Source organism: Cibotium barometz, chromosome 22 (genome assembly GCF_041138505.1).
Source record: "Cibotium barometz isolate CiBa-2024 chromosome 22, ASM4113850v1, whole genome shotgun sequence".
Classification (NCBI taxonomy): domain Eukaryota; kingdom Viridiplantae; phylum Streptophyta; class Polypodiopsida; order Cyatheales; family Cibotiaceae; genus Cibotium; species Cibotium barometz.
In genome coordinates, this window is record NC_141067.1 from 55719480 (window position 1) to 55733916 (window position 14437).

The 14437-nt window shown below is 39.4% G+C and overlaps 1 protein-coding gene across 1 annotated transcript; it reads left to right on the top strand.

Annotated features, from left to right (window-relative positions):
* The first annotated feature begins 5476 nt into the window (after nt 1-5476).
* Nucleotides 5477-12627, top strand: LOC147626741 (respiratory burst oxidase homolog protein B-like). The gene is made up of 14 exons (XM_086816761.1): nt 5477-6360; nt 6463-6622; nt 6716-6764; nt 6875-6988; nt 7143-7574; nt 7811-8194; nt 8559-8654; nt 9056-9171; nt 9265-9367; nt 9661-9888; nt 11019-11165; nt 11361-11489; nt 11663-11741; nt 11897-12627. Exons 1-14 carry the CDS (start codon nt 5646-5648, stop codon nt 12016-12018), a joined length of 2874 nt encoding a protein of 957 aa, XP_086672887.1. The 5' UTR covers nt 5477-5645; the 3' UTR covers nt 12019-12627.
* Nucleotides 12628-14437: the final 1810 nt, after the last annotated feature.

Sequence of the window (14437 nt, forward strand, 5' to 3'; positions counted from 1 at the left end):
TATGTTCATGTTTGGCTTCTTATAGGGGGGTGTTGGAAATAATCCAAACATAAACCCAATATTAAAGCCTAAGGTTCAAAGGTTATTGAGCATGTAACTTCAACATTGTAAAAGGCACAAGAATCCACTCAAAGGGGTGAGAATTAGGCACCCTCCTCTGTAGAGAATCAAGGAGAATTATGAGGGCAGTGCCCACCTACATTCTCTCCACCTCTCCTACAATCACTCCACCTCTCCACATTCCTCTCCACGTCTCCTAAAATCAAGCCACCTTTCTAATATTCAAGGATGTACTCTTGGCCTATAAAAATGCACCTACGTTCTCTCCACCTCTCCACATTCCTCTCCACGTCTCCTAAAATCAAGCCACCTCTCTAATATTCAAGGATGTACTCTTGGCCTATAAAAATGCACCTTTGGGAATGAGAAATCAGTTCTTGTGTTTTGATTCATACCCTCTTCATGCTTGTGTAATTAGTTTAATCATATTGTTAATCATCTTCTAGTGATGGCATACATATGCTTTGATCCACCATAGTTACATGATCCTTTCAGTTTTCTTTCAGAAGCATTATGCCACAAGGTGAATACATTCTGCATTGGAGAAGTGAATTGGGAGATACAAGGATGCAATCAATAGAGATGAAAGGATGAGAGAAGAGCTTTTAGAAGAGCAAATAGATGCTTGCCATTCCCGCCCAGCTTGGAACCTTTACCAAATGTGTTCAATATAGAATGGCTTCATATAGAATCATTGATGGCATCACAAACTGAAGAGATGATCACAAGAGAAGGGCATGAGTATGCAATATGATGTGACATTAAACTAAGTAAGTTCTTCATCTCTGTCTCATGTATATACCTTCTTTAATACACTATACTAAATGTCATGCTTTTGTTTAATGTTAGTATAAACTATATAATGCAATATGGTCAGAAGAAGGCACTTTTGCACGAAGCATGTGGATTCTCAAAGAAACACATTTGATTGTGGTGTGATGGATACTTTTGAGCAAGAAAGTCGAGCTAGTAGACATGATACCAATGTCATAGAGGACAATCTTGAGTATTGTGAAACTATTCAAGATATTATCGAGGTTAGATTTAGAGTATTTAGTCTATTCATCTTTGATGTCAAATGGTTTAAGGTGATATATAGAGGTACTCAAGTGACCATGAAGAAACATCCAAATGGGTTCTTTCAAATTGATTCCACCAAGTTTAGAATGATGAGAAAGATACTTTTGTACTCCTCAACACTGTCAACATGTTAGTAACCCAACCAATCCCAAATTAAATCTTGATTTAGTATAATAAAAGTGTAACCCCTTTGCTTTGTTATATTAGGTTGTGTTTCATGCCGACAAAGTGGTGGTATGTTATACAAGTTTTCCCTCGTTCAAAACATATCTTTCAAGATCAAGATGTAGAGGTCGAGTATCTAGATGAGGTGCAAGTACTACCTCAAATCGGGTCATTGGAAGAAGATGATGAAGAAAACATTTTGGAGGGGACCGATCAAGAGCATGAGGAACATCAATCCAAAGAAAATTATGAGTCACCTATCAATCATGACAATGCTTCATTGGATCATGATAGTGATATTGATATGGAACCCCATCTTTTCATTGAGCTTCCATTAGATATGGAACCCCATCTTTTCATTGAGCTTCCATTAGATATAGACATTAATAATGAAGCAACACATATGGATTTATTACAAGATGGGATAAATTCATGATCTTGACATTGTTTCCCTTCTCAAAACTTTTCAACTACATTTTTTTTCTCTCGATACATGGCTCCAAGGGTTTTGATGGATGTTTTTTTAAAACTATAATCATTTTCTATGTGTATGTGACATGTATAACTTAAATTTAGCATCCAACAACTCTCTGGAATTTTATGCAACAAAAATAGGAGTGCAATTTCGCTGCTATTTTCATTGCCTAGCAGTGAAATTACAGTATAGCAGTGAAATTTTGCTGCTAGGCGTTGCTGCGCAGCGAAATAGTGCTGCCGAGTAGCGAAAATTAGCTATTATAAGTGTTACTATTATAATTAGCCAAAATTAGCTATTATAAAGTGAAGTTTTGGCTCCTGAGAGTCAGAGTCGCTTTTGTCGCTTCATAACAGAAATTCGGGACCTAAATGAAGGTAACCCACACATGCCAAGTGGTCATGGACTCAAGAGTAGGTGGTTTGGAGCCTCACTTGTATATTCACAAAAACTATATGTCCATACATATTTTTTACCAACCTTTGAATATGGAGGTTTTGTTGAGAGTGAGGCCCTTAGGGTATAACCTATTGTGTTAAAGTCCTATGCTTTAATACAAAAAGATATGTTTCACAATAATATTCCCTTCTTTACGTAAATTATTGGAAAGATCTATAAGTTATCATGTTTTTGGTGTTAGTAAAAGCTTAGATTGAGGTGCCGCTTAGTAATATCAGTCAAAAACAGCATATCACATCATCCCAATATCATCTAGTTTCACTACTACAATTGAAATGAGTTTGAAAGTTTTAGGTCTCTCCATATTGTTTACATTAATAATATACGTATTTTAAATGTATTCACTACTACAATTGAAATGAGTTTTAAATTTTTAGGTCTCTTTGTATTGTTTACATTAATAATATACATATTTTAATTGAAGTAATGATGATTAAGAATTTATGAAAAATATATGAATTCACTTATCAAAATAGCAAAGCATGTAAATAAAAATAACATATTTTAGCCCTCTCTAGACAGTTAATTAATATGGTGGATTCAAATCAATTGTACTTTAATTTAGCCCTCTCTAGCTTGTTAATTGATATGGTGGATTCATTATGAGTGGACATCTTATGAGCCCTCTCTAGACAGTTAATTAATATGGTGGATTCAAATCAATTGTACTTTAATTTAGCCCTCTCTAGCTTGTTAATTGATATGGTGGATTCATTATGAGTGGACATCTTATGAGCCACCTTTTCGAAATCTCTATTCTTTTCATGTACAAAAACACTAAAATCAATTGTACTTTAATTTTATAAGCTCTATAGATGTTATAAGTATCCTCCATACTCAAGACTTTATAGAGACTTCTAGTCTTACATGCTTAAATCCCTTCTTATGAATGTGCAGCTATGTTAAAACATCATCGCTAATAGGTTTACAAGAAGAGAGTCATAGAAAGATACATATATTCAAATAATCTTAAATGAAGCATTTATTATTTGCAAGACTTTGTCACAGGAAGCTACTTCTACATTAAGCTAATGTAGTCTTTTTTAGGAGTTATTCATGTGTAGCAATATATTTTACGTTTTTCTATACACCATGTTTGTATCGTATGAAATTGGAACTTTACTAGCCATGAAGGCCATAACTCATGCTTCCTAGTGGGAGCACAAAAAATGTGCTTTAAAGTAGGGTTTTTTTAAAAGGTTATTTTCATATTCCTCTCCCATGCAATTAAAGTGCTAAGTATTGACTTTACTTTTAAATCATGACATAGTTTTTATTTATCATCATTTGAAACTCTGCATCGTTCATAATCTACCATGAAATCCACGCAACTTGATGATATAGTTTGTGTAAGCCATCATGAGCAAACATTAATGGTACACCTTGCAAAAGTTGTATACATGACTTTAAAAATAGGTAAGCCACATTTCTCATGTCAATTAAAGTTACAAATCCCTCCTAGTTGATAATAATGAGCATGCTTCCAATTGATATGTGGATATAAAACTCTACATATAATATATGCATAGCTTGATGTGGGCTTACGTAAGCTTTGGATGCATGCTTTAAGATTGTCATATAAATCCTCTCCTTGGTTATGGTAAGTGAGAGGTGAGGGTTCCCTATGTTATGTGGAGTAGGTTTTTTAAAAAGAGCTCCTTTTTAAGTTAACATACTTTGTCTATGTAATCCTTATTACTTTGAAAAGTGTGAAAAGAGGCTTTAAAGGCAAACTATACTGTGAAGAAGGGAAAGAGCTCATACTACAAAGCATGTGGTTTTTACCATCATGAAAATCATTTAGAAGTATACTTTACGTACTCAAAGATATAATCCATGAGACTTATCTCCAAGTGTGCCTTTGGATGAGGGCTAATAATGCCCTATTAACAAGATCCATATATACAATTCTTGTAATTTGCTACAAAACTCATTTTCAACATTCTTTGCTAATCTATGATGTACTCAAATAGTAACTTCTTGGATAGTCAAAATCTTCTTTTGATAATGTCAAGGTTCTCTAGGCATAGAATATTATCTTAGTCAACACCATAATTATATATATATAATCTTTTGGATCTACTAAAGTGGCACATAGAAAAACCCCATCTATGAATGGTTTGGTACTTTGTCTACTTGTGTAAACCACACAATTTTTATTGAAATCATCATATAGTTTTACTTTTACTTGAGTTTAAACATAAAATTGCTTGTATGTTTTTGTATAGGTTGCATTATTCCAATTAGAGCACGATAGATTTCAATATTTAGGTAACACAGGTTCTTCAGAACTTAAAGAAACTCATCATGATTTAATGCTGGAGAAAGTGATTATAAGGATTCAATGTGTAGGAGACCTTTAAGTTATTGCATGTGAAGAATAATTGATAGTTGTAAAAGAAATTTTCAATAAGAATTAGTCATAGGATCTTAAGGTAAATGTGTGCTCATTAGTATTAAGACTTAAGTTGCAAGAATTAGTCATACGATCTTAAGGTAAATGTGTGCTCATTAGTATTAAGACTTAAGTTGCATTCAAACACTAGCCTGCCATGGCTTCAAACCCATCAGAAGGTGACTCATTTTCAAAAAGGGCGGCTAAGGGTCCATGGGGTTTATGGTGGATATAGGGGGCATTAAGTTTTTCAAAAGGGCTTGCACCCATGAGTAGTTAGTGAGCATCAATAATCATGTAAACTTAAGGTAATTGTGTGTTCATTAGTACTAAGATTAAGGTTGCGTTCAAACGCTTGCACACTGAGGCTTGAAAGTTGAAACCCACACGAGGTCAATGGTGGGCATGACTTGTTGAACGGAATGTCCACCTTGGTGCCCATTGGAAGGTTAAATGTGTATGCTTAGTTTTCTCGCCATTACCAGCTGTGAATCACGCCATACGTGGTCGGTCACATGCGACGCTATAGCGATTCTACAATGCTCGAGTAAACTCCGGGGATGAAGCGTACCTTAGAGTAAAGACAGGGCCGTTAGTTGTCGTGTCCACGAGCACAGCGCTTCCGGCCTTCGGAGTTCATCACCTTCAGGCTTCACGATTCGAGTTCAAACTTCACAAGGGAGCGAGGCAAAAGCCTCGCGGCCTAGAGTCAACGAAGCGGGTAAAACCACAGGGTGGTGAGCTGACGTGGAAACGATGGACCCACATTGCTATTTCGAATCCGCCAGCTCGGGCATTTGATTGGATGGGTTGGCCATAAAAGGCGGAGAAACCTTTCGATCTCGCATATCTGTTCTTGCTCACAACGTGAAGAGCATTGCTCACTCTCCTCACCTCCTTTCTCTCAGAATAAGCAAGCCACCTTAGCCAAGCCTCTTCTCTCGCTCTCTCTGCGCCGGTCCTTGCCAGCCTCTCTGTTGGGAATTCCTGACAAGACATATAACTGGGCACATGAAGGCTGGCTACGGCGCTAGGTTTGGCTCGTCAAGAAGTGTAGATTCCGCGAGGAGTTTCCACTCGGAAGAAGAGGTGCAGCTCAGCGACAGCGCTCGTTTCAACCTCACCGACAGTGCTTGTTTCAACCAAGCCCACCATGATTTAGGCACATGGAGTCATGGGAATACCGGCCGTGATGATGATGAAGATCAAGAGTACGTGGAGGTAACCCTGGATGTGCAGGACGATGCAATCCGAGTGCGGCGCGTTGCCCCCACGTCCACAAACGAAGAGTACCCGGAATCGAGGCTCCTCGCACAGGCTTGGGAGCAGAAAGCAAACTCTTTCAAAGGTCGCTCGCTCGGCCGCAACGCCTCCGCCCGCATCAAGGCCTTCTCGCAAGAGCTCAAGGCTTACTCTCACGAGCTCAAAAATGAGCTGAAACGCTTCTCTCTGAACAACGCCGCAGCGGCAACACAACTCGAAGCAGTTGATCACAGCAATGATAATTATGAAACTGATCCCAATAACACTCATGTGTCCATACCTCGCCGGAAGCTGGACAGGACCAAATCGGCAGCCCAACAAGCTCTTAAGAGGCTCCGTTTCATAACGGAAGCCACCGGCAATGCCAACCCGGACTCGTTGTGGAAAGCTGTGGAGACTCGCTTCTACGAGCTTGCATCACCCGAGTGCTTCTTGGCGCGTGCCGATTTCGGGCCGTGCATAGGTAGGTGAACTCCTGCGTGGCCGGCTTAATGAAAGCTGACTGCATTCTACTGGCACGATTAGCCCTAATCTAACCTCGACGCTGGTTGTTTTGGCTGATCAGGAATGAAAGAATCCAAGGAGTTTGCTGGAGAGCTCTTCGATGCCCTTGCTCGCAAAAGAGGTCGGCAAGTGCAAAGCATCACACGGGATGAGCTTCGTGACTACTGGCTGGAGCTCACGGATCAAAGCTTCGACAACCGCCTACAACTCTTCTTTGAAATGTAAAAAAAAACTTTAAAAACATTCCTGTAAGGTGAGATTCCAGCTGTTAACTAGAGCTGATCAACGGCATTTTTCCTGTGCAATTGTAACAGGGTGGATCGAAATGCAGACGGTCGCATCACCGAGGATGAGGTGAAGGAGGTAAATTGTGCTTATGATCATACCCTGTCCGTGACATGGATTTATTGCGCCTTGATTCCACGTAGATATACTAAAAAACAATTAATTATTTTTCTTTGTCGCATCCGCAGCTTATCAGGCTCAGCGCGTCTGCAAATAGACTCTCCAGATTGAAGGAACAAGCTGAGGAATATGCTGCCTTGATCATGGAAGAGCTTGATCCTGATCGTCTTGGATACATGGAGGTAAGGAGGAAGGTGCCGCAGCATATAGTATGCAAATAAAATGGTATTAGACCTAATTATTTACCTGAATAATGGTTTTGCTAATTAAGTTGTAGATTACAACAAGGATTAGCACCTTACACCTGTTTTGGTTTTGCTTGCTTGGTTTATCAAGATTTGGCAATTAGAGTCTTTGTTTCTGCAAGGCCCAGCCGGACAAGGCTACATGAACAACAGCCAGAACCTAAACTACAGCCAAGCTTTGAGCCAGAATTTGGTCCCCCCGCCCAGGAGAAACCCCATTGCTAGGTGCGCACGCAGAGCACGGAACTACCTACTAGAAAACTGGAAGAGGGTGTGGATTCTCTGCCTGTGGGTGGGCGTAATGATCGGGCTTTTCACTTGGAAATTCATTCAGTACAAGCGGAGACCCGGCCCTTTCCAAGTCATGGGCTACTGTGTGTGCACTGCAAAAGGAGCTGCGGAGACCTTGAAGCTCAACATGGCTCTCATTTTGTTGCCTGTTTGTAGAAACACCATAACCTGGTTAAGAAACACCAAATTGGGCACCGTTATTCCCTTCGACGATAATCTCAATTTTCACAAGGCAAGCCATGAGCTACATTCTTATTAATTAATTAATCATTATTTAATAAATTAAAACTTGTCAGTTTAGCTTGATGGCGGGATTTAAATAGTTTACAAAATATTAATTTTAACTTGAAGGTTGATTTAAATCACAAGTTAAGCTAGCTATTATAAATTCTTAGCTAGATTAATATAGGCTTTACACCATTTTGCACGGATGGCGCTAGTAAGCTCATGATTTTGCCTGTATGACAGATTATTGCCGTGGCGGTGGCATTGGGAGTTATAACGCACGCTGTGGTTCATCTAGCTTGCGACTTCCCAAGAATCCTCAATGCCCCTGACCACAAGTTCATCCTCATTGCTGGAGACTTCAACAACAAGAGGCCAACGTATGGGTTTTTCGTCGAGAGTGCGGAAGGTGTAACAGGGGTTATCATGGTGGTTCTGATGATAATAGCGTTCACGTTGGCTACACATTGGTTCAGGCGAAGCTTAGTAAATCTTCCCAAGCCTTTCCAGAGGCTGGCGGGATTCAACGCTTTCTGGTTCTCCCATCACTTGTTCATCATTGTTTACGTTTGCCTGTTTGTGCACGGAATCTGCCTCTTCCTGACCCATACGTGGTACAAGAAAACGGTGAGTGTTCAATGGCTCTATTGAATTTCCCGATGTTAATGTCAGACTTCAATCCGTAATGCCATACAGTAGTATTGTCCTTGATTAATTATAGTCTTTTCTTAAAATATTTGTGGATTACAATATATGCACCATACAGTAGCATTGTCCTTGATTTTCAATTTTACCATAGTTTATGATGGGCCATTAATCTGTCATTATTTTCTTAGGGTTGAGTTTTTGAATGGTTGTCCTGGGGTTTGTTTGTTTGTTTGTTTTTTTTTTCATGGGGTTTGTTTTGTTGTGGCAGGTGGGTTAGTGTAATGTTGGCGTTCTTAAGGAGTTCAAATCTCATGCATTTTTCTGTGTTTGAAATGGAATGTAGACATGGATGTACCTTTCCGTGCCAATCTTAATATACATGGGGGAGCGACTGTTGCGTCTTTTCAGGTCCGGCCGTGAAGGGGTGAAGATACAAAAGGTAATCAAAGCCTCTATAGCATAATCAGTGCACAACTTTAATAAGAGTGCACTATGGCATTACGTTATTGCACATAATAATTAGGGTGGACCAAAGCATAGCCCTAATGTGCACTATGGAACTATGGTAGTGCAGGAACTAATAGAGGTGGGCCAAAGCCTAGGTAATGCACGCATGGCTTAACTTCATTAATCTAGTTACTGTATACACATCGATTAGGGTGGACTGGAAGGATCGTCTATGGCAATGCCTTTTAGAAGGGTGCATGCAATGTTTCGGGAGGATATAATGCATGCGTGATGCCTTTACGAAAACAGGATAGTCTGTAATTGTATGTTGAGATCAACAAATTAGAAGAAGCGCGCCCCTAATGAGATGCAAACGTGCCTCGTATTGCACAGGTCGCGGTCTATCCTGGCAACGTTCTCACGCTGCAAATGACTAAACCCCAGGGTTTCAAGTACAAGAGCGGCCAGTACGTCTTCTTGAAGTGCCCCGACATTTCTCCTTTCGAATGGTAGCCGCTGCTGAATGTCACGCGCATGGAGTTTTCACATTGTTTTATTTTAAGGAATCACGTGATAATTCATGGTTTTATTTGCATGCACAGGCATCCTTTCTCGATCACTTCGGCACCAGCCGATGACTACGTGAGTGTCCACATTCGCACGTCGGGAGACTGGACGCAAGAGCTAAAGAGAGTATTCTCAGAGGTAGGTGATTACCCATTTCAATGAGAGACAGTTCACCTAGTTTATTCTCTTTCTTTTGCTCTCTCTCACTTTCGGGCATAGGCACAAATGACCACAGCGATGGTCAGATCTCCCTTTCTCCTCTTCCCATCCCTTCCTTCCCAAGCTTTGTTAATCCTCCCTCACGGAGGATTAACAAAGTTTCTTCTTCTTCAGACTGGCCATGCAACTGGTTCATCGCCGTGTCTTACTCGCCGTGTCTGACTCTCCTCCAATCACTATATGCGTGTATGGGTGTATGTGTGTGTGGGCAGGTATGCGAACCCCCTGTTGGTGGGAAAAGTGGACTGTTGAGGAAGGACTGCGTCCTTGGGGGTGAGAAGAACATGCCCCGAATCTTGGTGGATGGGCCGTATGGTGCCCCTGCTCAAGACTACAAGAAGTACGACGTGATGCTGCTGATTGGCCTCGGCATAGGCGCCACCCCTTTCATCAGCATCCTCAAGGACATGCTCATCAACTTGAGGCTTGCGGAACAGCAGGTAGAAAACTAAATATACACTTAGCTCTGGCTTTGAATTTAATACCTAGATGGACTCAAGTTCTAACTAACCTTTGAATGTTGTAGCAATGGTGTCAAATTTTCAATTACTATTTGAAAAGTAGCGGCGGTAGATCAGCTTGATCTATTATGCTACCTAGGTAGACCTAAGATATTGTTAACCTTTGCTTGGCTTTGTTGGATGTTGTATTGATGATGTTAACTGTTTGAAATTCTCCATCACATCAGATCATGGCTTTGGATGTTGTATTGGTAATGAACTTGGACTGTTTTCCACTCAATATATATTCTCCATTGTAACGAAACCCCACCAGTAAAGCTATATACGACCTCTATTATCCACTCTAAAGCTATATATGACCTCTATTATCCACTCTAACTCAACCTGAAATGACCTAAAGTACATATTCTACCCTTTGGCTCTAGAGTCTAGTCAAGGTTTGTGTGACCACTTTCCATTATCCTACAGCCTACATTACCCAAACTAACATTTAACCTCTGCACTCTGAATGGTGGTGTCACGTGTGCACTGTGTATATCCAAGTTCCAACCTTAATTTCAAAAAAATTGTATGATAATCAATTTAGCCTAGCCTTAGAAATTAGACGTCAGAACTGTAGCATTTTCCAATGCAAAACAGTTGTCATCCACAGATACATTTACATTTACCATACGATGAATTTTCGTACTACTTTTACACCTTAGTATTGTACTGTGCTCAAGTTTCAACCATTAGTTTAGCATTAGTAGTACTACTTTTACACCTTAGTACTGTACTGTGCTGAAATTTCAAACATTAGTTTAGCATTAATAGTAGTATCCTAATGAGCACTACCATTTACCAAGGTACTGCAACCGTTAGCACTCACAGTACAGCTTGTATCAGTACGTCAGCTTGCTGCTATATTACCTTTGGCTTTGGAGGATATATAGCTATGTAGATTTTATTTACTTATGTGTGATTGTAAAATTCAATAAATTTGAATCGAATTTTCACTTTAAGACTTTAGGCTATTGTCACTGTCAGTCTATTAACAACCTAGCTTTCTCAATTAAGCATAATTACGATATTTGCTAGCTAAGGTCATGGGTGCTCATAACCTTATGTAGGATTCAAATCCGTCAGAAGACATTAGGAGGAGGAAAAGGGATTCCGCCGGAACCACTCGTGCTTATTTCTATTGGGTCACGAGGGAGCAGGGCTCTTTCGATTGGTTCAAAGGCATCATGAACGAAATAGCGGAGTGCGACCAAAAGGTACATTTTCAGTATATATATATATATATATATACATACATATATATATATATATTTTCTGGGCTTATTTTCCCCGGTTAAATTATTAAGCATGTATTATTACGTGATCAGGGTGTGTTTAAAATTATTAAGCATGTATAATTACGTGAGCAGAGTGTGATTAAAATTATTAAGCATGTATAATTACGTGATCAGGGTGTGATTGAGCTGCACAATTATCTCACGAGCGTTTATGAGGAAGGTGATGCGCGGTCTGCGCTGATAACCATGCTACAAGCTTTAAATCAAGCCAAGAACGGAGTGGACATACTGTCCGGGACAAGGGTATAGCATGATCCCATAATGCTCGTGCATGCGTTAATATACTGTCATATCGGAGAGTGCATGATAATTAACCTAAACAAGTAGGTCTAATGAATTATCAAGAATATCGTGTCCCATGCGTTAAAAGGAGAAGCGTGAGTGAATGATATACATTATGTGTGTGTGTGTGTCAGGTCCGCACTCATTTAGGCAGACCAAACTGGAGAAAGGTGTTCTCGAAAATGGCTACCAACCACAAGGGGGGCCGAATCGGTAAGAAAAAATCTAGTCTGTACATGCAACGCATCTTTCGCACAGCCCAAGTTTGTCCACAATTCACAGATGTATCACGAGAAAGAGAGAATCGCACAACGTACTCTCAATACGTTTTCTGTTCTCTTCATGCTTTTTGCTTTCTTTGTGGGCAGGTGTCTTCTACTGTGGAGCTCCCATGCTGGCCAACGATCTAAGGTCCCTCACCCAAGAATACAACGAGAAGTATTCCAACACCTATGGCACTCGATTTGACTTCCACAAAGAAAACTTTTGATTTGAGCTAAAATACCCTAAATACTTTGTAAATTCGATCCTTACATATAATACTATTAACTCTACTGCCAACCAAACCCCACTAGTGCATAGTACATACAAATGTACAGATCAGATGGGTCTCTTAACGTCATAATCAACGCACGACCCATACGTTTCATATGATGGCACCTAATTGCATAGACGACGTGTGGACTACATATGATCCTTGAATCGTGACGTGAAACAAGTTAGTGGATTATACATGATCCATATGCTGGCATTGAATGGTGTTGTGAAACAGGTTATAAGTGGACTACATATGATTCATATAATGGCATCAAGTGGGAACCTAGAACAAGCTAGTGGGCTACATATGGTCCATATGATGACACCAAATGAGACTTGAACCGAAGATCGCTCGATTAGGAGCCCAACGAATCAATTGCTACACCAACCCTCTAGATAGAGAAAGTCCATTATTCATCAAAAATGTTAAGTTGATCATGGCTTATATGATCATTCTTTTTGTTTTGGGAAGTAGAATCAATGTTACTACACACAATCAAATATTGTACCGCACAATGTCTTTATGATGAGAATTTCAATAAGATTACATTAATTTGGTGCTTTATTGACTTTATGAAGATATAAATTACTTGCTCTCCTTGATATTGCCACTCTGACTCATAGTTGCTTTTTGATTGGCATCACGCGCATTTTTTTAGCATTTTGGCCGTAAAATACTTGCAAAATTTTAAAATGCCTGTAAAAAATTATACTAAAATATAAAAAAAGTTGCTATATTTCACCAAACCCGTCAATTTTGAAGGGCAAGGGTGCCTGTCAAAAATCAAGCCTGCTCTGACTCACTCGCTCTACCAGAACCAATGTTGGGGAAAGTGGTGTCTCAAGTTATCATCCCACCAAATGGTGGCTCACCTTATCATCCAGCTGCAAGTTGGATTTTGGGAAAACAAATTAGACTTGCATTCAAAAGGATTTTAGTATGGAGAGATAAATAGTAAGAATAGTACCTTCATTGCTTGACTTGTCGGCTTTTGTTTTTCTCCAGATAAGGCCTTAGGTCTAGCCTATGGGGACATAGAAATTTACCCTAGTTCTGCGCACACAATTCGCAGGCCATATTTTTGACAAGCACACTTTCCCTTAAAAATTGATAAGTTTGGTGAAATATAGCAAGTTTTTCTATATCTTAGTGTAGCTTTTGATGGGCAATTTAAAAATTTACAAGTAGTTTATGGCCAAAATGCTTAAAAACGATCATGACACCCGTCAAAAAGCAACTATGCACACGAGTAGTACATGGGAAATGTATAGGGTTCCTTCGAATTTTGGTCCGAGGACAAGGATGTAGAAGGACTTTTTGTACAGGGCTGCTTTTGTTAATATTATTATATATATATATATATACATAGTTATTGTTCCAAGAAAAGACTAGATTTGTTACTGTTAGCTAACTAACTGATAAGAACCTAACTGTGCTTTTCCAAACCCTACCGAGCAGTATATTGCTTGTAACGTCACCATGACAAAGTGCATGACAAAGCATATAAGCGTCACCAATAAATGAGGTGCCAACAATCAAAATCAGCGTCAAATATAGCTGCTGCATCACTTTCACAAATGCTTTAAGTTTGCAGCAAATAATTATAACCGCAATCGACAAGCACGCGCCGTGTGTGCGTGCAAGCTGCAGCCAAATGCTAAATAATAACGTAATCAAGTGGGAGGAGAGAGAGAGAGAGAGAGAGAGAGAGAGAGCGCGGGCAGCGCACCCACTCTGAAGGTCGCGATCGGGTTATTGGAAAAGAGACGCCCCTCCTTGAAGGACTGCACGATATAGACTTTGTGCCTACTTTTTCTTTCTTGTTGAGTGAAAACTTTGAAACCTTTGTGACCTCGACTCTTTAATAATATTTATGGACTACACAATATGTGGCAAACATGTTTGTTTTGAATGTGGTATATTCCAAAGTATATTATTGCCAGTAATATTTTAGAGAAATGAAAAGGAGAGTAATCGGTCACACTAGAAAAGACACTACATTAAAAAGGTGTTGCTTGAGAGTGTTCAAGCCCTCACTCTGCATACATGGGTGTGTGTTGTGTTGTACTTTTTAATTTTAGCTAATTAAAAAAAAACAAATATTATTATCAAAAACATCTCTTTTACTGCCTTCCATTAAGCACCCAGCATCTACTTTTGCTATGAAAACCCAAATTAAATAAAATTTGCCTCTCGCATGATGTCGCATTTGCTACTAAATACTCATTTTCATTTATTTTGAAATCTACCAATATTTTAGTGTCGAACACTATTTTTTAACTCTACCAATATTTTAGTGTGGAGCAAGGCAATTACATTTTCATTTATTTTTAATTCTACCAATATTTTAGTGTGGAGCAATTACTTTTCG